We start from the raw sequence: 25103 nt of genomic DNA, 5'->3' as shown, positions 1-25103 counted from the left end.
AGGCCCTGTTTTATTAAAGGCTGCAAATAAAATGCCTGTTTTATTCTCTGACATTGATTTGCTCAGGTGATAGAGAACATGGGATAAGGTTTTGTTGAGATAATTTTACTTTTTCAATTTTTTTTATATTCAAACATCATGAAAGCAGGGGAATGCAAACACTTGTTAAATACATTACGCATACAGAAATAACTATCCCTGAGAACTGTTAAGAGAATAAAAAACAACACCGTAAAATGTGGACAAACCTGTTGTGTGTATGTCAGTTCTCATAAGACAAACTCGTAATCTTAAGATTGAATAAAGTATTTATCTCCAAAGTATTAAGTATTTTGAGTCTGATCTATACTCTGTGCTACTCGATTTAGATCAAGCAATACAAATCAGGTGAACAAAATCTTAACATAAAGGTATATTAATTCTGTACATAGGGCAAAAATTACGATGCCCAAAAAGCATTGATTTCTCTGCTCATGCAGCAAAAACAACAACAACATGGCTGTCTGTATTTGAAAAATTTAAATAAAATATGTATTATGCAACACAACATTTAAATAAAAAGTACTTTTCAAAATACAAAAAATTAAAAAATAATTTAACTGAATAGCTTTACTATGATAGTTAAATGTACCTGCTTTCTTTTAATCAACCAATAAAGCTCTTAAAGTCAGTGGTGTAAGTGCAGGGTATACCCACTTCTTTATTTGATGGCAGCACCACTACACAACTGCTTTAAATATGTTTGCAACATACCATTCTTCTAGGTTAGACAACCCTAAAGGCAAGTATGTAATTATATATATATATATATATATATATTTATATTTATATTTATATTTATATTTATATATATATATATATATATATATATATATATATATATATATATTTATATTTATATATATATATATATATATATATATATATGAATTATGAGAATGAAATGAAACAACATATAAGGTTGGATTGAAACAATTGTTGTTATTCACGGAGGCAAATAAGAAAGAAATACCACGGTATATTTGTCGAGACCTGCTGAATAAGTTTAATTACAAAGATGAGTCAGGACATTGTGACGTCTCCACCTAAGCCAAAACCCGAACAAAAACCCCAGTACAGGGCGTAAACACATAAACAATAATCACATCGGAACGTCCACTGTCTTATATTATATAAAAAATATTTACACTGACAGACAAAAGAGCATACACCGGCTGACGCTGACGTTTGAGCGACGTAACTCAAAAATATTACACTACAAATTTAAACAAATCCTGAAAAAATATATATGTTAAAAACAACCCAAAGTTGTTGTTTTTTAAAATAATCATGGCAAAAATCATAAATCTCTTTTTACATCCCGCATTGGACCTGTATTTGATGCTAAGAGGCTAATCAGCGGAAAAATAAATGCAAGTTATACAAACAATTTACTCGAGTCAAAAATGCACTACTTTAAGAACAAAACACAAGTAAACACAAGTAAACTCACGCGACAGATCTCGATATGATCCAGGACACCATGTTTTCCTCAGGTTTAAGCCCAGTTGAGTAAGACAGGCCAAAACCACTGGAGACAGATGCTAACTATGCTAACCTCACCTCAACTTTAGTGTTCAACTTCAAATGAGGACAAACATTAACGTGCTCGTGTAAGCTTCCGGTCGCTCATTACGCTGTACTACAAGCAAACATTCAACTAACAAACATATCAAACTAACTATGAAGATAACATGAGTTAAAATAATGGCACTCTTGTTGTGCCCATATTCAAACACTCGACCAAACCGATGCCGTTACTGTAAAAGGTGCGCTGTGACGTTGACGTCAGAGCTAATTTGATTTTAAAGACCCGACCTTCTTGCTATGTGATTGGCTAATGTGATTTGTTTACATAAATTCGGTGCATTGGTTGGTTAGATTACACGTCCTTCAAGTGACGTTTGGCGGCGATGACGTAAACATTACGCTCTCACCATGTTCGACATGATTCGTTCCTAGGCAGGAAACCAGAGGTTACAGACCAATCACATTTAAAAAGTGTTGTAAATAAAAACTTTTAAAATTATTTTTTAAATTGAAAGTCAACAAATGAACGTTCAAAACAGACTTGCAACATATAAAAATAAATTACATTAGTCAAAGGTAGACGTATTGCATTGTTAAAACATAATCCAGATATTACAAGAAGTGTACATTTACATTTAGGCATTTAGCAGACACGGCATTTTTTTTCTTCTGTTTGATTAATTATAAATAAATAAAAACTCGTGATTTATGTCATTGGTGTTTTAATGCTATAACAATGGGAAAAGCAGATTGGTGGAACCCAATGTGTACTTAATTGACATATTTTTAATGTATTACATCTAACGTTACTGCTATATATATATTAGACTATATTATATATGAATACAACTTTCAATGACTCAAGTTACATGTGAACCGCAGACCCAGAAAAGGCTTATCTTACACAGAAATAACACATATTTTTATCTCCCTCTCTAAAATCAGAAAAAGATTTGATGTTAAATTTAAGCTAAACATAATATCAGTTATTTAAATATGTGTATTTTTTCATGATGGTTTTTACATAAAATAATTCTACATAATATAAGAAACATTTTGTACAAAAATAACATTGGTGTCTTTACAATAATATTTTTGTATATAAAAAAGTTTAGTGTGTTTCTCTGTTCTCTTTTATTATGCCTTACTGTTCCTGACAATAAATATAGTTATTTGTTCAAATTTGAGTACTTCAGGTTTTACTAGTTTATAACTATTAGACCTAATATTATTTGATACTAGTCTTTTGTTCTACTGTGCATGCTTTTGTATTGGTAAGGTATTTCTTTTGTTGGCACCAACATGGAAACAGCCCATGGAAACTGCTACACAGCTTTTCAGTAATATTGTTACATTTCTAATGTGTGAAACCTTTGTTGCTAAAGTGTAAATAAATAGATATTCTGCTCCTTACGGGTTCGTTTGAATTGCTAACTGATATTCTCATTGTGTATTAAATACATATTAAGGTATTATAATAGCTCATTTTATATATATCATATTAATTTTCAGCACCATCATATGTTATTGCAATACGTATGTTACATATAAATTGCATGTAAATAAATAGTTTATTAAAAACATTTTTATGTTGCATGGACAACATGATATTGTGTCAATGAGTGATGTTTGATGTTCAACAAGCTGTACATTAAAACTGTACTGTGTTTGATAACACAGTTTGGTCAGGCATAGATTAGATATCCTGCTTTCACCAGAATATCTCCAAGACCAGGCTGGCCCGTTTTAGTGACATTCTATGATTTGTGATTCTCTCAGCAATGAGATATCTGCCTCCATCTTCTGCTTTGACCTAAAGGTGAAGCTGGCTGATTGTATTCACTGGGCATTCTTCTGTCCCCATGTGCTCATCAATAAACAGCTCGCAGATCATCTATAGATGTAGCTATAAACTTGCAAAAGCGTGAAACACAATTGGTGTTCGAAGGTAATATATTCACACTCACACTTTCATTGGTGTAGAGAAAATGAAACCTCACAACATATAAAGTGTTTCAAAGATATTTTAAATTCTAATAACCTTGGACAAATGATATTGGTATCAAAATGGGACCAAATGTAATGGTAACACTTTACAATAAGATCTTATTTATGAATTGGCTAACATTATGATAACAATGATCAATATATTTTACAGCATTTATTTTACAACATTTATTTGTTATCTGGTCATATAGACAATATCTTTAGACAATACAAATACAATATTGTTTATTGTTACTGTGTTTTCATTGGGACAATGGTAACTGTTATTTTCTGAAGTTATGTAGGCCTCTTAGTAAATGCTGAAATTTATATGTAAAAATAATTATAAATGCTTTAGAATTATTATGTATTAATCATTGTTAGTTAGTTAGTTAGTTAGTTAGTTAGATAGATAGATAGATAGATAGTTAGATAGATAGATAGATAGATAGATAGATAGATAGATAGATAGATAGATAGATAGATAGATAGATAGATAGATAGATAGATAGATAGATAGATAGATAGATAGATAGATAGATAGATAGATTCATGCTCTATGCCTTCTATGTGAACCAAAGAAAAAGATTCATGCTCTCTGCCTTCTATGTGAACCAAAGAAAAACAATATTGGGCTGGGCACTATTTTCATCAGACTGGCGTATAGTAGGGAAGCAACTGGCGGACGTAGAATCTCCCTGCTCCCTGCTGCGGTTTTACATGGACGCTATGCGTGTGCGAGGCGGAAGGATACGTTCGTAGTGATCCGGTCCAGTGTTCAGTCTCACGGAGCGCGAGAGCGACCATTCGCGGGTGGAGGCTGAGAGAAATTTAAATCCCCCGGGTTGCGGTCGTCAAGCAAAAAAGACGAGAAAATCACGGTTTCTTTCTTTTCGTTCAGCACGCAGTCCTGACGGTGTAAATGTGCTGTCCGTAGGGTGCGAGTGTTGAAGTTTTCGAGGGTTTTTCGCCATGGTAGTCGGGAAGCGGTTCCTGTGCGTGAGCGGAGAGGAGCCGCTGGACCCCGCTCACATCGCGCGCTGGTCATGGCGAGCTGGAGTCATCCGAGCCGTCACTCACCGAGACCACGACAACCCCGAACTGACGGTAAGACAGCGGCAACCGTACTGCGATTAATACTATCAAGATTTGGAAATCGTAGCTTTTATATGACGTTTCAAATGGAGAATTATACGATGGGTTTTTAAACGTTTTGGTCGTTTGGTACATGGACACAGGCTTGTCATGCAATGTAGTCGTGTAGTAAAGATTGTATTACAGTAAACGTCAGTGGATCCAATTTTTTTGTCATCGCGTGTTTTTATACCCTGTAATCTTGACTGTACGCATAAACATATGTCATGTTTTTATTGAACGTTGACATTTTTTCATGAAATTACTCTTGGACAGCTCAAATATTTCTGACTGAAATATCTGATTTAGAGTTTTACTATTTCCTTCCTCACAAGCTTTTTTGTTGCTTTGTTTTATCATACTTTGGTACATTTTGCAGTCTAGTATTTTACAAGCAAGTGGACCAAATGTAAGACATCTGTGTAAAGGGTTAGGGCCATAAAACAATTGTGTCCTGTTTTCATTCATGAAAATATAGTGGTATATCTTCCTGGGCCTTCCACAATAGATTAGGTATAGGTTATTTAGATTATTAGTTTGTCAGTGGTAGTATAACATAACAGCCAATATTCATTATTACAAACATGCCCAACCCCCTATACTAATAAAAATGTCATCGTTTTTACTACAAATAAATCTATTGCCCTCATTTTAACATGCACATTTATTTTACTTAGATTATTCTAAAATAAGTTTATAATAATTTCTATTACTGCCACATCAGACAGTGCGGCTATGATATAATGTCTCCAAAATTTCTATAGATAAAAGGCATTAGAGTTACGTCTATAAAAAGATGCTTATTTCCACTAATATATGGCGCGCTTGAGGTAAAATCCAGTCTAATCTGTGATTGTGTCAGAAGCACACATGCAGGTTAAAGGGCAATAGCAGCTCTTTTTAGATGGTTGGAGATGAATGGAGCGGCTTCTGTCATTGTGTGTATTGAGTAAGTGTGTACAGTACGCTGGCCGTTTGTTTTCAGGGCTGTTTCCTGAGGTCACCAACTGTACCACTGAAAATCAACACAAAGAAATTTCCACAGTCAATAGCCTGCCGGCAGCTGAGAGTTAAAGCCGTAAACGTCCGCTGTTTCCTTTGTTTTTATCACACGTATAGCTGAGGACTGTAGACAGTATCATTTTGGTTTTTTAAAGGACAGCATCAGTATGTAAAGCAAAAATATAATATAATTTTTTGTCGTTATTTTTTTTAGTGAAATTAATGAATGGCTTTATTTATGGAATTATTAAATAAGTTACACTATCCACGTAAAACAGCCATGACATTAGCATAAATAGCACAATAAACATTTTATGATGGACTGAAGTATCAGTAAAGATGTCAGCGATGATAGATTTTAGATTTTTTTATTTGTCACATACATAGTTATATGCGAATACAATCTGTAGTGAAATGTAAGTCTGGTATGCTCTTTTAAACTGTGCAACTAAAAAATGTTGAAAAATATATACAACTGAGTTAAAAATATATATAAGGAAATCAGAAATTAATTTAAAGTATAACAAAAATATAGTTAAGAGAAAAACAAAACAAATCTGAATTAAGAGAACAGATATTGAGGTAGAACCGTAGATAAAATGTGGGTGCCCTGAACCAGTGATGAAAAGGACGGCATGTATGTATATGTATGTTAATGTAATTTGCAAAAATACCAATGCAGCTTTCATTTATAGCCCCCGATCACGCTGGCAACAACTGGCTGTAAAGAGCTGGAAGTGGCCATGTGATTTGTGGCTTAAGAAAACAGCTCGTAACATGAGACCGGTGGTCGTTCACCGCCCTCCCCCACTGCAGCATAAAGGCTGCTATGTTCAGACATTCCCCTGAACTGGAGTTAACCTACAGAGAGATTGCTCTTTGTTCAGTCTGACAGACACTATGGCCCTGCACTGCTTACCATTTGACAGTGAGCCATCGTTTCAATATCTTCTCAAAAAACAGTACTCTTCCTTTGTGTGATTTTACGCAGAGAATGACAACATTTCGGTCTGAGAGAAGCAATCTTAATTGTCGGTGAATTGGATTTACATAATGTAAAGAACCTCTCCCGTCATTCTTCATGATTGTAAAATAGCGATTTGCAATGAGAGATATGGCTCTCATCTGTAAGACTGATATGCCACTGGTTTAAACATTAAAGATTGACCGAAGCATTAACCTGTCGATCATTCTGGCGTGTTGCTTTCAGGGGTGGATTGCGACAGTAGTTTGTCAGTGTGTTGAAGGGCACTGCATAAGTGAATGCAATGAGGTAGAAGAACTTTGAACCTTTGTACTCGTATTGAGTCCGATATACACCGTTGCAGTGCCGAACAGGTTTGAACTTAACTTGTCAAATTCCACCAAGAGGAGAGACTGGTTTCATTATCTTGTGTATTCAATGCCCATGTCAGTTGTCTTGACAGTAATGGGAACAGTGTGTAGAACAGCAGGTCAGAAGTTCAGGTTCGGATGTGTCGTAGATAATTAAATCTTTTATCTATTAACACACGCGTGCTCAATTGTTTATGATACTTTCAATAAAGATTGCCCAGTATTTGTGCAATGCGAATTACAGTTTTATTTAGATTGCTTATATAGGCAAACATACACCAAACTATATGGAAATCAATTTTGAAAGAGGTTTTTATATGGCACAAGCAATTTTCACAAAGAAGATGTTACCGGGATTTGTCCGGAGATCGTTTTGGTTCATTCAGACTGCAAATGATTTTCTGAAATCTGTGGTTGCGTTTACACACATCCCATAAAGACATGACGTTTAATGTATTTGTAATCGTGCATTCTCTCTAAAACCATGCACTTGCCTTTTTTCTGATTCGATCGTAAATTATGGTGAAGTCTTATCTTCAGCGTAGATAGCGTCACACTCCCTGATCTCTGCATCCGTCCAGTTTGGAGAGATTTTTTATTGTCAATGTTGATCTGCATTTAAAATTCCTGTGTCAAATAGATGAACGATAATTGCGTTGTTGCGACTACACACCTGTTCTCACTACAACATAGCCCTTACGGCCTCAAAATGCAAACAAGTAAGGTTTTTAGAAAGGCATGTTTGTTAAAACTAGTTATATTTCCTAATTAAATATAGGCCTAGTCCTGGCTTAAGCTTATCTCTGTCTGTGAAACCACACCATTATGTTTCAGCTAAGATGCTGCCTTAGGGGCAGATCACACTAAATGCGTTTATGGCAGTTGCAGGCGCTTTTTGTGAATGATTTTCTATGGGCAGCTAGCGTTATGCGTGTTGAACACCTTGCATTTTTTGCCACCTACCGCAGCACAGGTTTTTGAAGCGTTGAGAGCAGAAAAGCGCCTGACGTCATTCTCGTCTTTCCATTGTCCAATCGAATGAGGGCGGAAGGCGGGCCTTCCGTTGTGGTGATGGAGGTTTACGTTGCTTGGAACAACCAAACTCCACTCACTCACTGTCTCCTGCATGTTTGTGCACCTCTTATCCTCGATCAAGGTCAGAGCCAGTGTCCTCTTTTTAAAGTTTCTGCTAATATGACAGTTAACAGCAAAAGAGTGCTTATGCTTTAATATTTGACAAGACAGCTGCGCCAGTCGTTGCCTAGCAATATAAAAAGCTGCGCTGCAGTGCTCTTTTTTAATGTGACCAAAAAAGGGCATTGTGGCGCGCCTTGTATTTCCAAACAATTCAATTTAAAATGCGTTTGGTGTAAATAGCATCTTAGAAGACATCCGCTTCTGTAGGAAGTAGACAGCAAGGTAGCTAAATAGTTTCGGAAAAGATCCTATATCTTTCTGCGATACTGCTACATTGCAGAACGGTTAAGTGAAATGATGCATATTTAAGCATTTAAACATGCATGTAGCCAAAATCCTTTAGATGGTTCATAAAAAGTCAAACATAATCTTTCAATATGGCACACATCAAAGTACGTAAGTGCATTTATTGGAGCCGCGCTGGCTGACCTCTAGCTGTGTGAACGGACACATTAACTGTTGAGGTCTGAATAGCTGTCGGGTGATGCAATGAGTAGTGTCGTGTATCCTGTTATGCTCAGCAACTTATCTGTGATACACACAAGGACTTTTCCTCTATTTCTAAATCACATTCACACAAGATTTTAAAACTTTAGCTGAGACTGCAAACGGTCAAAAATAAAGCACAAACAATGTTTGCCGGTTTTCTGTAGGTGGGAATATGCAACTGAAGCCATGCAGTCCTATCTACTTATGCTGAACCTTCTCTGCTTTTGTTAAATGTGTTTGTAAGTAGAACCAGATGTGTGCAGTTCAGACTGTACTGTATACTCATTTCTGTGCATACTTTCACAAATCAAATAAATGGACTGTTACTTAAGGGCTTGGCTTTTTTTAGCACTTCCATCGGAGGTGGCAGCAGTGCTATACGACAAGCCTGCTGGAATGTGATCTTAATTAAATTCGTTCCTGAACAAGTGAACTCTTGTTGGCTCATAAAGGTAACACAACTGCAGCCCAGACGATTCAGGCACAAGTGTTTTGCTTTGAGCAGTACCGTGCCACTTCCGGACAGCAATATTGGAGAGCAATATCTCAACTTCCCTTTTCGAATAGTCACGGATGTTATTGCCTAATATTGCATGTGGAAGCGGTGCTTGGACACAGGAAATGCACAAGGCAGAGAAAGTGTTGTAATGCAGTTTGATGTCGTCAAGGGATTTTGCGTGCTTTGTGTTACTGTATGTGTTCATGTCCAGTTTAGGGTGAAAATATACATTTGAGTTTAAAGGTTTGTTTTGTCTGGTATCGTCTTAACGTTGTGACTCTGGTGGCAGTTTGGCAGGATCTGAAAGAGGGTGTTGAATGCCCGCATTTATTTAGTTTTGTTGTGCCTGGGGCTAAAAAGCAACACCCACAAGCTGGAGGCGGCATTGTGCAGTGTGACACACCTTTAAAGAAAGGCCCAGTGGGAGGTGTGTATATGCCTGAAGCCAAGACAGCCTTTGAGATACACACACACACACACACACACACACACACACACACACACTATGCATACCTTTGGCATGTAGGACACAGCATGTGGCTGGTGCACTTCAGATTTGGTGAAAATCTCAGGGGAAATTTGAGTGCAATTATAGTGAGCAAAGGATCGTCCAGGAACAATGTTGAAATCTGGTCTATTCATCTTACGGTGGAACTGACTCTCATTTACTCAAGAAACCTTTGAAGGAAACACGTGCCAGTTCTTAGATTTTCAAGCCCATCATTGTTCTTTGTAGTGGCTGAAAATCCCATTACGAAATAAGGCTGGGTGGTGTGACTGGATATTGTGTGAGGGTGGAAATGTCAACCTGTACAGATTCTGTTTTTGTGTCTGTACTATAACTGTCAGTGGGCTGGACTGCTTTAAGTTTTACTCATAGAAAATTACAAAACAACATGGACAATTGTAGAAAATAAGACAGTCATGATTATGAAATGTTGGTTGTAATAAATTTTCATAGAAATAATTGTTATATTATGCAGAACTAGCTGATTATGTAGGACTCGCGACTGGCCTAATGTGAAAATTGTTCCAAGAAAAAGTGTCAATTTATAATAATTGTTTTTCGGTTCTTAACTTACATATTGTGAAAGTCTTTAAAAAAAATGAATAATTTATAAAAATTATGAATAATTTTATGTTTTGTTTTTGTCTTTCAAGTTTCAGGTAGAATGAGCTAAGTTTGCCGTTTCATTTGAAAAGTATTTTTTCAACAGGATTATCTGGAAATAAGTATTACTACATAGTTATTCAATATACAAAGTACTTATTTTTATTATTAGCTAGCTATAATAGAAAAAATACGTGTTAGTATTATGTAACATTAAGCACAATTTATACTTCTGTGTTAAGTGTAAAACGTAGCTTATCGTTAGATGCGTATCCTACGTCATACCCCGGATTTCCACCGACTGCGGAACGGCTGCGGATCCGTTGCGGAACAGCAGCGGAGTCAATCGGTTTCCATTCAAGTCAATGTGTGTATTTCCACTGACTGCGCTCCGAATCCGTCACAGCTCCGGCCATCCGCAGCCCTCCGGCACAAATACGCAGAGCTTCTATTTTTGACGGATGCCGGACAGCTCCGCAGGGCGGAGCCATGACTTTATCGCGTGATCATACCTGAATTCACGAGAACTCGTGTTTTTTTATTAAATCTTTGCAATACAAACATTACAAACACACACAAATAAAGTCATTAATACAGAAGCAACAAATAATAGACAGGAACAGAGCCAGGGGGAGTTTCAAATAAATACATTAAAGATAGAGCATATATAAATGTTTTAGCAGCCTTCTTATTTTTTGAATTTTGGATGGATTTGATGTACTGCTCTGTCTACGCGAGATCTCGTGTTGTGATCTGGGCTGGTTTGTAAAAACGTCATAATTCAACGGCATAATGGGCAGAGACAGAACTAGGTATCGCGCGATCATCACGTGAATTTGCGAGACCTCGTCACATCAGCACGCAGCCGCTCTGCAACAAAAACGGAACTGGTGGGTATTGGCGGACGGCAGAGTGCGGAGACGTAACGCAGCGGAGCTGATCTGCAGCCGCTCCGCAGTCGGTGGAAATCCGGGGATAGCCTGGCGTGCACCTCTCCAAAAATGTAACAATGCATAAGTTCTATGCGAACTGCAAGTGCTGAGATTGGTCTGCTAGAACCCCTCCCTCATGTCAAAAAAATTGGTAATATATAGTTGCAAATTTCGCAAATTTCTAAGTTGAGGAGCGAAATTTAACAACTCAAATATTGCCTATTTACCTCTATCACTACTGATGCTTTTCCAACAATGTAGACATTAAAGGGATAGTTCGGCCAAAAACGATATTAAACCCATGATTTACTCACCCCCAAGCTGTCCAAGTTGCATATGTCCATTATTTTTCAGACAAACACATTTTCGGATATTTTAGAAAATATTTTAGATCTTTCAGTTGATTAAATGTAATGTTACAGGGTTCAGCCTTAGTCCACGACCTTCAAGTCCAAAAAAGTGCGTCCATCCTTCACAAATTAAATCCAAACGGCTCCAGGATGATAAACAAAGGTCTTCTGAGGGTAATCCGTGCGGTGTTGTGGAGAAATATCCATATTTAAAATTTTATTAACGTAATTAACTACCTTCCGGTAGCGCCGCCATCTTAGACTCAGGAGAGAATATTAGCGTAGTGTACGCACTTTTCTTAGTGACGTATGACAAATGGGCGGGGGGACAGAGCAGCAGCAGAGAAACCTCTGTACGCTGCGTAAGCCTTCATCCTGAATGCGGATGAGACTAAGATGGCGGCGCTTCCGGAAGGTAGTTAATTACGTTAATACAATTTTAAATCTGGATATTTCTACAACAACACCGCACGGATTACCCTCAGAAGACCTTTGTTTATCATCCTGGAGCCGTTTGGATTTAATTTGTGAAGGATGGACGCACTTTTTTTGGACTTGAAGGTCGTGGACTAAGGCTGGACCCCGTAACATTACATTTAATCAACTGAAAGATCTAAAATATTTTCTAAAATATCCGAAAATGTGTTTGTTTGAAAAACGATGGACATATGCACTCGGACAGCTTGGGGGTGAGTAAATCATGGGTTTAATATCATTTTTGGCCGAACTATCCCTTTAAGGCTTTTGCTTTCATACTGTGGCTAACAGCACTAACATGACTGTGGACATGGCCTATTAGCGGTCTGGATATGTAGTTGCATGTCGAATTAGATCCGATGCAGAAGTATAAATAATTGATCATAACACCTATTAGGGTTGTAACGATTAATCATGCAAATGCGCGTATTTTCAATGAATGAATTTGAATGAATTACAGTGAAATCCCGGCACATCCCAAAGCCAGGGGGCGCTCTTGTGCAGAAACTTTCTTTGTGCCACAGAAGTAGTAGCATTACAAATGATATTCCAGGAAATGTCTACAGGAATATTTATATCGCTGTTCTTCAAATAGTTTCAGGTATTTTTATGATAATAAAGAATATTTTGAATGATTTTGTTTAACGAGTGTTGCTTTTTTAAATGCACGTTATAAACGACTCCGACTCATAATGATTTTAGATTGATAAGGACTTCCTACTGACTAAATGCCGTAGTACTATACGCACAAGCTGTGCATGAAACACAGAATCGCAGTCTTGCGATTCAGAATCGATTTCAGACAGGCATTTTTAATGGGACACATGATTAATCGTTACAACCCTATCCCTATTGTGCCATGGATGGTTTTTTTTTTGTCTCTTAGTTAATTGCTTTACCCAAATTAAGGCCAGTCTTTGTTTTAGTATCTATCTCTTCTGTTGGCATGAACAGTCCCCGTAATTGTTGAAATGCTTCATCACCAACAGATTTTAAATGAAATTATGATTTTTCTCTGAGATATCTGCTTTCAATCATCATCAAAAACATTCCATGTAGGGCCTAGTGCATTTTCAGAAGAAGCAGTGACGCATTGAGAACAATTAGGCAGATTGAACTGAATTTCTTGGAGTACCTTGGTGACGTACTGTAACTCCAGTCAAATTTCGCATATGTCTTTTTGTTGTTTGTCCAATGGATTGTGGCTTGTCTTGCCTGGAGGGGATTACTGAGTGTGTAAAATCAGTGTCCTTTAAATGAAGGGCAAGGTTCCTTCTCTTGAACGAAACACTATTCTTTGTTTGGAGGTTCTATGGGCTTCATTGATTGATTCCATACAGTGGAAATCTGACCTTTAGCAGATGTTTGAGGTCTTGCCACGACTCTGCGTGATCCACACACTAGACAGCTTTTTTCTTGTTTTGACGACCAGGGGTGCTTATCTTTGACAAGATACAAACCATTAAACCTTTGGCGTATTAAAGCAAGTAAATCATTCAGTCATCACAGGATTCAGAGGCACGATCTGTAATAAACATTGATTATTACTTCAATACAACATCAATATTTTCAGACTAATCCTGTGTTTGATAAATATCATTCTGGCCCCTTATGGTTTGTATTAGCAAGTACTGTAATGTACGAATGGAAGAAACATGTTTAGTGTTATGCATTGTTTCTTACATCTTTCTTACATTTTTTGCGAACAATCCCTCTCATAACAATACTTATGTAAAATCAAGATTTGCTTGTCACACTGTATGTTTGTTTCTGCATTCAGCCACATTTAGATTAAATTGTCTTTTTTCTCTGATAGATAAAATGCATCTTTTATTTCAGAATGAGCACAAATTAGAAAGCTGTAAAAAGTGACAATGGTTGTAGTGTGCTTTTATAGTCTGTAAACCTTTCGATTTGGCCATGGTATTTAAACACCCCCAAATAATTACCTTTTTTATCACTGGCATGCAAATCTTTTATTCATCCATCTTGAGATTGAAACTTTAAAGCTGTAAAAATTGTGTTCATTCTCATGATATAGGCCTCAGCGTAATTACAAAAAAGTTTTACGCAAATCTTTTTGCTTTTTAAATCTACCAAGATGACCACTTCCATGGGCCAAACATGCTTATAATACAATAGTTCTTAAATGTAATTAGGTTTAATTAATGAGGGAAGATTTACATGTGGATCTCATTACTTTTCCAGTGTGTAATAAATGAGTTTTGACATTTGCTGCATCATTTTGCCAAGGAGCTCGTGTCAGGGTTTCACCAGAGTGGCAAATTTCACATGTTTCAGGGAGTTTCTGAATACAAAGCCCATCGTATGACTGCAAATGAATCCCTAAACAAAGGTTTCTGCGCCATCTTCCGCAGATTTTATCTTTATAGATAAAATAATGTGCCACAGGAATATCACATACAGATCATGTGTTTTCTCCTCACACTGAGGAAGTCATCTTATCTGTGGATTAGTCGTTTAGGATCTTCTTTGTGCATAATTGAGCTGGCACATAATGGCAAAATATTCACACAGTCGAGATGGTAGAGATAAGTCTTTGCCGTCTAGCTTTGCGTTTTCTCAGAGCCCTCATAAGATGCTCCTTGCATAACCCAAAATTCATCACCACTCCTTTGCATTCTCCGTGCAGATCTTGTTTGCAGAGAAAGCGGATAATCAAACAGACTTGGTTATGACATGCCATTTGGAAGTCTGGCAGTGTGAGCAGAGAGTCAGTGTGCAGGATGTTGTGAATTTGATGCGAGCGTAGCTCCCTGAAGGCCGGCTTAATGGAATGGGAGCAGACACGGCTGGCCTGTGGAGGGATTTAGGAATGAACAGTGTATGCTCTGTTTTCCTCAAGCTAGTTTCAACCCAGCTCGGCTGGCAGAAAAGCGCAGGAAAGCACTAGGCCTTTGTGCGCATACACAAGCATGTGCGTGCATGCAGTTAAATGCTCTGGATGCGTTCACATACCCGCTGCTGGAATTTTCTTTCCTGCAGGTGGTTGTTGGCACTAGGGCACTCCATGTTAGGCATGAAGGAAACGAAAGGAATTCTGTGAGAATATGGAAAGATAAATGGACCCCATTGTTCAATTCGTAATATAGACATGTTTTGTGTACTAGGGCTCTAATGTCAGTTTGTCCCATGCCAGAGATGTAGAGGAATGGGAAAATGGGAACATTTAGAAAGGAAAAATAAAGCCCTTATAAAATTCTAAGAGTGGGATTTGTGCTCCACGCAAAACAAAATCCTCCCGGCAAGTTATGTACTACAGAAAATGCCATTGTTGCTTTGATAGTCAGCTGTTATGTAATTCATTTTCAATGTAAATCTGGTCCTACACAGGTAAATTTATGATGTCTCTTCCATTCAGACTGAAATTTGTTATCGAAGATGTATCTGAATGATCCCCTAGAAAAAAACGATGAAAAAATACAGACATCAAAGCTGGTTTTGCTTTGATATGCAAGGTAGTTTTGTGCCTGTACATTTATTTTGATGTTAGTGTAGACAAAAATGTTATTTTGTTGGCTGGTTTTTCTGTTACATGCTTACATGAGGATTTATCCACAGGAAAAACATGTGATGTTCCTGTAGTGCTGTCAGCTTTGGCAGCCTGATCTCAAATCTCAAAATCCTGATGGATTTAAGTCTTTGACACAGACTGGGATCTGTCTCTACCAGAAAACCACTAAAATATGATGTTGTTTTAGCTCTGCTGATAAATTTTGTATCTATCTACCTAACAACTATACACACACATCATCCAAAAATACACACCAGCAAAGATGTAAATATTGAAGCGGTGTTACTGACAAGTTTTTCAGTGCACATTGAAAAGGCCTGACTAATCAATAATGTAATTTTTTGTTGATTATTTTCATTGTCGATTGTTGTTTTACCTCCAGTCATCAACCAACGAGTTCCCCTTCTCAGTTTCTTCCGTCTCTAAATGCTGAACACTCGTGCACGGTCTCATTTTCGATCCTTGTTGGGAGATGCTCTGCTAAAAGCTCTTGCCCTTTGGAATGCTTGTGAATTATTTCCCGTGCTGCGTGTAGCAATGGGAAGGGGGAATTTGTGTAGACTCAGACTGACATCCTGCCTGAGAGCCTCATCTGGAACTTTGTTTGCTTTTGCAATACCCAGTCCTCTGCTCGCTGCTCCCCCGGGGGCCTGAAGCCAGGGGCCCGCTCAGAGCATGTCAGATTGCGGTTTCATCCAAGCGTGGGCGACACGTTGAAAAGGGCCGTTGTGCTGTGGCCTTGTGCCGAAACGCTAAGAGCGCCGAGTACAGATCTCTTCTTAAGTGCTTGCATCCTTGAGAAAATGGCGATTGTCTCGCCCCCTATGCTGCAGCGTAGCGGTCAGCATTTTTTGTTCTACAGTCTGCCATCACAAACCCATATATTTTGCTTTATATAAAGGAAGTAAAAGACATGGTAAATAATGTTTTTGTCTTCCTGTGGGGAGGTGTTTCCTGTAGATGTGTGGGACTGGTGGTAATTTAAGGCTGCTATGGGGAGACATCCCTGAGTTCACATGCAGAGGCAGGAGGGCCCGGTGGTCTCGTACTGACTGTAGTTCAGGGGTCTCGGTGGGGCCCTGTTCCTCCCACACTCTTCCCACCTCTTTTTTTGGCACTCCTGTTCCTCAGGGGTCTGTAGCTTTTGTTTTTCTTGAATGCATATTTAGCACTTTTTCTTTGTTGCTTAATGTAGTCTTGTTGGAAGTCTTTCCTGTCCAGATGTGGTCATGGTTCGTAATCAGCACTGATTTGTAATTGTGCACTGATAAAGTCTCATTTTGCATTTGAAAAAGAGTTCTGTGTCATTTAAACCGGTAATCACCTTTATAAATAGTCTATAAAGCTGCTGCTGTTGGATTACGTGACACTGCAGCCTGCAGACTTCACCTGAGTTGAACTCTGCCACAGTAACTGTCTCCAACTTTAATGTTTGTTGGGTCTTTAGTAGTCCCAGACGTCCAGTCCACAGTCTTCCCATGGCACGTTACTGACCATTTCATTCATATTGCACACAAAAATGTGAGGCATTTGTGAAAGTCACATTGCTTCACTTCTGCAGGTGGGGTCTACAGGCCTTTGTATGCTTCTGAGTGATTTTAAGTTTTCTAACCTGTTTGAACCCTGACAATTGAAGCGTATGGCTATATTTTATCCCAAAGTTACATATCCCTAACCAGCGTGTAAAATCGAAGTGATGTGTGGTTGTTTCATTTATATGTTTATTTGATGGTTTCTGCAAGTTTGGCAAGTCGGCCATACTTACGAGGTATGCTAGACTTTTGTGTTAGTTTGACAAACACAATGTTAGGTATCAACAAAATCTCCAGTTGCACAAAAAAGTTTGCCATTTCTGTTGTAATGGTAAAATGCATGAACATTCACTTGCGGTTTTGGCCGTGTCCTTATGGAATGTGATAGTGGAATGTGAGATTTTCCTGAGCTGTGCTCATTTGCAGTGTTATGCTGGAAAATCCCATCTGTGAGAATAGGCATGGGCCGGTATAAGATTCTGGCGGTATGATAACCTTTAGCAAAAATACCACGGTTTCACGGTGTTGCGGTATTGCCATTGCAACACTAAAATGTGTTATTTTCAAATGCCAGGTACAATAAAGCCTTTAAATTATAATATGCTTTCAAAACATATATAATATTTTCGTAATATATATTAAATGTAAACATCAAATCAATCACATGACTTCATGATTTAATGAATTTTGTATAAACACAGCTCATACCTTGGAGACGGTATCACAGAACATTTTAGTGGTTTTGAAACCTTGACTGTTTTAAACCTCGGTATACCTTGAAACCGGTAATCGGCCCATGCCTATGTGAGAATCAGACTGGTCCTGGGATTAATGCAGTGACAGAAGGCATTTTATTAGCAGACAGAGCATGGACTGCCATAAGTGTCTTATGAGACCCGGCAAAGCTCTCAACAGTAAGATGCAAAGGTATGATTTGTAATTCATTATATGCTGTAGGGCCGTGTAAACAATATCGACTCTTAGATATTAATCGATCCTTGTATCATAAGGATAGCCAGATGGCTTGGTGCAAACATGAACGATGCTCAGGACAGTAATTTACCTGCATGGGCCATGTCCGTGGTCACAAAAAATTATAATTTGCTTTTTTTAGGTTGTGCTAATTGAAATATTTAAGCAAAGATGACACAATAAAGGATTTTTTAAAATGAAATATTGATATCTTATTGATATTAAATGGAATTGAAATAGATAAAAAAACGAATCGCCAAATGGGTCGCAATCCCCAGCCTTAATATGATTATAACAGGTTAAGTTAACTTCAGGTCTTAAGGACTTGTGTTGGACTGTACCTTGACATTATTCAGTTTTTTGCTGACTCCTCTTTAACACTTCTTTATCACCAAACAGCTAAAGCTGCTGTAATAACAGGTGTGTAACTGAAATTACAAGACAAGCCTGTACAGCAGTTATGTTACAGTTTAACATAATAGCCCCTGATCAAATGTAAGAATTTAGTTATATGACTGCAGTAGCCTTTGTTTAATAGAGAGAGAAAAAGAGAGAGAGAGACAGAGTGTGTGCAACGACGGTGAGAGGAAAAAAGTGGAAATGAAGTTTCCATTCCTTGCTGCAGTTGTTTGTCTTAGCCGCAATTTGGCGGTAGTCCTGTGGCCAGACTTCTGTCTTCCATTAGGAGACTGAAATACCCTGCTGTGTTCTACTCTTGGCATCAGGATATATACATCATATTCAAAATTTTAAAATTGCTTGGTTGGTGTTTGCCTGTTTATTGAGTAACACATCTGCAAGTAATTGGTATAGGTTTTAGCGAGTGTTTTCAATTAAATGCGAGTATTTCGAAACCTGTCCTGCGCAGGGTCACAGGCCATTTTTCCTGACTTTGCAGATCTGTAGTTTGCATGTTGCTGTTTTGTTGTTATCTCTGGGTGTTTTTGCATATTATTTCACTGCCGTATATTGCAGATCATAAACGCAGTTAAGCATATAACAAAATGGCTTGCATATTACATTTTCAACAAAAGAGGTTATAGTTTTTATGAATAAATGCTTATTTATTTCACTCTATTACCTCAGTAAAGTGTCTTCAAATGCTATATAAGGTTACTCGTTTTAAAGTTGCTAATGCCAAACAGCAGACATCAGCTAGCGCGTTTTGTTTTTTTTCTTTGAAGAAGAAATGAGTTCCAGTTTGCTTCCAAACATTAGCTATAGCGGGCATAACTAGGTCTTAATTATGAAAATAGTATCGGATCGGTACATGGGTTCAAGTACTTGCAGATACCTATGCCAGGAGGTTTTGTGGTATCTGCGGCATTTCCAATGCTAGGATCAGAATCGGAACAACCCTGAGGTTGTTTAATAAATAAATACTTGATCTTTGAATCAAAACATAACTAGCATATGTGCTATCTATGTAATATGTATGGGTACAGTAATATAAGATTTGAACTGGTGATCTGTGTCCTGAAACCCTGTCAAACATGTATTTACTTTTTGTTTACAAAAAGCGTTCCCAGCATGTTATTAACTTGAACGATTAGCAAATGCAGGCATGTAACCTGTGCTAAAGTATGTGCCGCTTCTACGGCGAGCAGCTGAAATTCATTTGGCTTGATTTACGTGGTCAACCGCTCAGAATGTGAGCTGCTTATTGAAAAATATGGTGGCCTCTCGTCAGGAAACGTGGACAATGCCAGTAATGATTGTGAAAAATGAAAAGCTATTTTCCATGATGTCAGTCCCAACTGCTGAAATTAGCTGAAATAGTTTGTTGGGGTGTGTGCGCAATGCGCATGTTTCTTGTTTAAGGGTTCACCTGACCTGCTCAACAAGCACACATATGTGTCATAAAGTTGCTTTGCCTGTAATATTACAGATCAAATTACGACTGTTCATCTGATGGACGCTTTACTACAAGCATGTCCTGTTTTCTCTGCTAACAGCAGCAGAAACTCTGCATCCTACGACAGGAAAAAGTGAGAGAAAGGAAAGAAAAGGGGAACGAGAGAAAGGGAAAGAAAGCAAGCGTGAACTGGGCAGAGATTGTTGAGATTTATATGATAGCTTCAGGAATTCACATTCTGCACACAGCTGAAAGACATTAAGGCGATGTTGAACCTGAGCTCTGTTTCAGAATGCCCCGCCTTTCACAGCCCCAGATAAAGGTCACCCAGCGTCCTGCAATGAACAGACAAATGCTAATGTGCATGAATGATTGATCTTGCGGCAGCTATGTGCATTAGTCGAATAAGCCCAGATGCAATTTATAATCGCATTGTTGTAAAATGTGGATATTTCATTCTTGTCTTGTTTCAGTATAGAGTAACATAATTTGCATGCCTAGAAAAGAGCTGTCCAGTGGCTTAACCAGAATGTCCACAGATCTCTATTTCTGAAATGTTTGCGACAGTTTTACAAGACTTGATTGATCTTCAAGACAAAAATATGTGCTGGTTGTGTATTTCAAAACCTAATGCATGTACATTGTGGTCATTTCCCCAGCTGAGTTTCTATCAAACGCATTCATGTGCATTTTGAGTAATGGGAATGCCACATTTTAAATAAAAATCCATTAATTTGTACAAAAGTTTTTCTGCACACTTAAGGTAGTTTTTGACTTGTGCGCAAAGATTAAATGCAAATAATGGGAGATGGAAGCATTTGTCGGATAAACGTAGTGAACATTAAACCCACGTGACTGATCGTCTATCAGCTGATGTTGTCTTTTCAATATATGGGGCTCGATGTCATTGTAATTCCCTTGCTGCGAGTGCCTGCTTCAAACATTCGGCATTTTTTTCTATGCATAGCATTAATTTTGGCAATTACTAGCACCACTGCTAGTAAATTTATAACATGCCAAATGGTAACTAAATGCAGTCCTGTCTCCTTTTTATAAGCGTGTCTTGTTTAATTTACTGTTGGCTAGAATACCAATACCACCTTCATTCGCTCTTTGAGTTGATGGAAACGGACCTAATTCACATTTTTTAGTTGTTGTTTTTTTGCGCATTTTGAAAAGGTTTGCTTCACGTTTTGATGGAAACCCAACTAGTTGCAGTATTTTGGGTATACTCTCTAGGTTTTGAAACTAAGCCGTGGTATTCATTTTTAAAATAAATGGGTAACCACAAAGGGATCCTCATAAAATTGACCCAGTTCATACAGTGCTGTCATTTTGTAGTCTGTAGATTGAGTCCCAATATTTTGTGAGCAGCGCATACATGGGATGCTGCATTCTAACTGTGCGTTCACACCCGATGCGGAAGAGGCAGCAAAAACGGCCTTAAATAGCTCAAATTGAGTAAACTTACCAGATTGTTCGACCTCTTCACTCACTTTCTTCCAAACAAGATCCTTTAAATTCCTGTAAAAGAATGAAGATGTCTCGTGTAGCGATGATGATTTTCATCCATTGTTGTTTTATTTTCCTGCCTCTGCGACACAAAAATCCGCTTAAGTTCTGATTTTTCAACTCGTGCGAATCACGCGGCAACGCTCAATTTGCGCAGAACCCGCCGTTCTCGCTTCCGCGCAGCATGATGCCTATTGGCCTCTTCCGCATCTGGTGTGAATGCACCATTAGGCAACATGCTAACTGAGACGTAGCCTAATGAGGGTCTGAATTCTTGACATGGGTGCAATTCTGCAGCTAGAACAATGCCATTTTTAAGCCGGAATAAATTAGCTAAAGTCATCAGTTTTGTTTTGTTTTGTTGATTTATGCCAGGACATCTTTTATGAATTTTCTTATTTAGATAACAATAATGAATTTATTAAGTTGTTTATTATTCACAAAAATAAATCATTATTTCCGAAAGCAGACTCTCCATCTTTCTCATTCTCAACAATGGGTTGAGCTGGCTAGTTTGGATAGTGGGATGTGATAAAATATCAAGTCTGCGGTGGATGCGAGATGCAATAATGCGCAGGAACTCTCTCATTTTTATTCTGAGTGATTTACTTCAATAACCTATTCATATAGTCATGGCGTTGAAAATATGCTGTGCCAAATGTAAAACACCACATGCAATAAATAACTTGCCAAGTAAATACAGACTTGTGGGGGCGGTTTCCCAGACAGGGTTTAAGCCTAGTTTTAGACTTAAATGCATGTTTCAGCTTTCTTAACTATAAACTGGTGCACTGACATATCTTAAAATATATCATTGCCATTGTTTCATCTCAAGATGCACACCAGTGATGTTTTTTGTAAGGTTTATTTGTAAAAACTATTTAAATGTCCTAATATAACTAAGCCCTAGTCCTTAATCTAAACCCTGTCCGGGAAACTATCCGCAAAAGTTGAAGCTGTTTTGTCTTTGCAATAGAAGCAAAGTAAGTAAAACCAAACTGTGTGATTATGCCTGTTTATTCCTGGTATTGGAAATTTTCTGCTCATGATTATAGCTGATTTGCATATTCAAGTCATATATTCAGTTGTTGGATCAAACGCCTATAGTTTGATAAAACATTGTATTTTATTCTTACTGTATTTCGACAGTGGCAACGGCATTATACAGTCCTGATGGCACATTAAGATGCTGTTTAGGCTTATGTGCCAGTGCACAGACATTTCTGTTGCATGTTTTCTTGCCGTCTGGTGTGAAGTGAGGGAGGCAATGATTTGATGCTGTGCTATGGAGAGAGCAAATGTGGTAGTAATGCTCAGTTAAATGCTTGTGCTGTGGACAGATGGCTGTCTCACTTTGCTTTTTTTCTAGAAACCTCTTTGACAGGGAACGACACCACAGAGGATGCTGCAATATCAATGTTATTTCAAAACGGGAACAAAATGTTTTGGTGTAAACAAGACTGCATTAGGTCACTCTTCTGTATTACTCCAACTACTTGCATGTTCATACATAACTGCTAGTTTTGTGGTTAAATAATTTTGAATACCCAATTACGAAGGAATGCAGCTGACCTGATTTTCCCGGTGTCAAATAAGGACTGTGCGTGAACCACCTACAAGAGACAAACAACAGCTGACATTATTTCCCACAGGCATTCCAAGATTGTACATGTCAAAACAATGAGCAATAGACCTGGCCAGGGTGTAAATACAAAGAGATGTTAGTGATGTGTGTTGGGATTATGGATATGCATTTAATTTCAGAAATAATGCACAACAACGCACCAGTACCATACGTTTAAAACTAGAAGGATTGTCTTCAGCGCCTCTTAACTTTCCCACAGAATGCTAATGTTTGCTCAGGGTTTTCCATGCAATTGACCGAGCCATGGAAGGAAACCTTATCACAAGATTAACCTCAAAGCAGATGTTTTTTCCCTCTATAATCCAGCCGTACACCAGCTTCAATGGGTTTATTGAAACGTCCAGTTAATCAGGTAATCTGAAACAGACCCACTGTTGTGTTTTTCCTCGAATGGAAGGCCATGATCTCATTCCAGCTCCACCAAACTCCAGCTTCATCCTCCTCATATAACTCATCTTTCCAACCCTTGCCATTTAAGAGCTCGCGAATACTACACATCTACTGCCATGTTATTGTTCACCACCTTGCGTGGTTCGCTAGGCCTCTGCAGTTAAGTTTTGCTTTTATCTGCTGTATTGTAATACAGCCGAGCCGTGTCTCTCGTGGTCTCTTTGAATTATTGATCACAGGCTATAAGAAGGAGCTATAGACAGATTGATTAATGCTGCTCTGCTCGGCCAAAATTAAACAGTGGCTACGATTGAAACATCTGGTCCTGTGCTCTGCATTCTGGCAGATGTAGCATGGGTAGCATTTATGACCTTGTATTTAGGGAGATCTCCTTCTGCTATGTCACCCCCACCTTTTATTGGTGGCAAACTCCATTTTATCAGCAGATGTTCAGATAAAGAGCTGAGAAGAGTTTTAGAGAGTTTGTAGACTTTTGATAAGGCTAAGGTTGTGCAAGATCTGTAAGCACCAGTGTGCATTTGGAAGACTCTGAAAGGATAGGCACAGCCCCACGCATTGCCTGAGGGCCACATTAGCACAAACACAGAGGTTGTAACAGTATGGCCAGGTGCGAGTCTTTCCTTGTTTTGGGCCCACAGTCTATTGAGCGAAAGTAAAGAAGTGTAAAAACTCATATGACAATATTTTGAAGAAAGTCTGAGCTGTTTTTCCCCATATAATAAATGTCATTGGGGATCAAAGCAGCTCTCTGGTTATTATTATGCAGCTTCTCTGTGAGTACAGACGTATGTGAATAAATCACATTATTAGTCTGGCTGGTTTGTTTGGTTGCTCACCAGGGCTGTACATGATGGCACAAACACACACACAGATAACAAAACCCTTGCACAAAAATTGTGACGAGTGGTTATGTTTATCCTTACTTATTGGAAAAATTATCTTTTTGTGATAGATTGATCTCTCAGTTGGGATGATTAAGCAGGCAATATTGTATCATTTCATGATTGTTTCACTAGTAATTTAAAATTTTTGGACTTTTGTGCATTTCACTTTACTATCATTAAAGTGGTTACACTCACCGATCACTTTATTTTAAGTATTTTCATTCTATTGACTTCTATTCATACACATGCAAATGCTCATGAGCTCAAGCTTTTGCGCATTTTGCTGCATACTACACTTAAAGTCTGGTAATCTCTTAACTTGTGAATTCGTGTCATGTGGAGATACAGTATACGACCAGCAGAAAACCGGTATGTCACGGTGTGTCTTTTCTCTCTACTGAAAAGCAAATGGACAAAGCCAAAGAACTTATTGACGAAGCGCTCCCTGCCCTTTCGTAGTACTGTCCGAAAAATTGTTGCATGCTCAAAGTCTAGTGTGACCTCACCTTTAGGTACCTGGTTTCAACTTCTTTATTTTTGATTTTCCACAGAATTGCAGAATATTTTAACTAGACTAGGGCTGCACAATATATATTTTTAAAACATATGTACATATCTGCTTGTAAAGTCTGACATCATGCATCACTTCTGGGTCAAACCGATCTCAAATGCAATA

At 38.0% G+C, this 25103-nt stretch overlaps 2 protein-coding genes across 6 annotated transcripts in view; one reads left to right on the top strand and one right to left on the bottom strand.

The window, feature by feature from the left end:
* Nucleotides 1-1819, bottom strand: part of reep3b (receptor accessory protein 3b) — a 36394-nt gene extending 34575 nt beyond the window's left edge. Inside the window, exon 1 of the mRNA XM_065257785.2 lies at nt 1493-1819. Coding sequence (XP_065113857.1) covers nt 1493-1524 — 32 coding nt within the window. The 5' untranslated portion in view covers nt 1525-1819. The remainder of the gene's footprint in view (nt 1-1492) is intronic.
* Nucleotides 1820-4325: 2506 nt separating this feature from the next.
* jmjd1cb (jumonji domain containing 1Cb) overlaps nt 4326-25103 on the top strand; it is a 143876-nt gene continuing 123098 nt past the window's right edge. For all 5 annotated transcript variants that reach the window (XM_065253660.2, XM_065253658.2, XM_065253656.2 and 2 more), the window contains exon 1: nt 4326-4662. In XM_065253660.2, coding sequence (XP_065109732.1) covers nt 4528-4662 — 135 coding nt within the window. In that variant the 5' untranslated portion in view covers nt 4326-4527. The remainder of the gene's footprint in view (nt 4663-25103) is intronic.

The sequence above is a fragment of the Paramisgurnus dabryanus genome, chromosome 1, assembly GCF_030506205.2.
Source record: "Paramisgurnus dabryanus chromosome 1, PD_genome_1.1, whole genome shotgun sequence".
NCBI classification, from domain to species: Eukaryota; Metazoa; Chordata; class Actinopteri; order Cypriniformes; family Cobitidae; genus Paramisgurnus; species Paramisgurnus dabryanus.
This window is presented reverse-complemented; position numbering and strand designations above follow the sequence as displayed.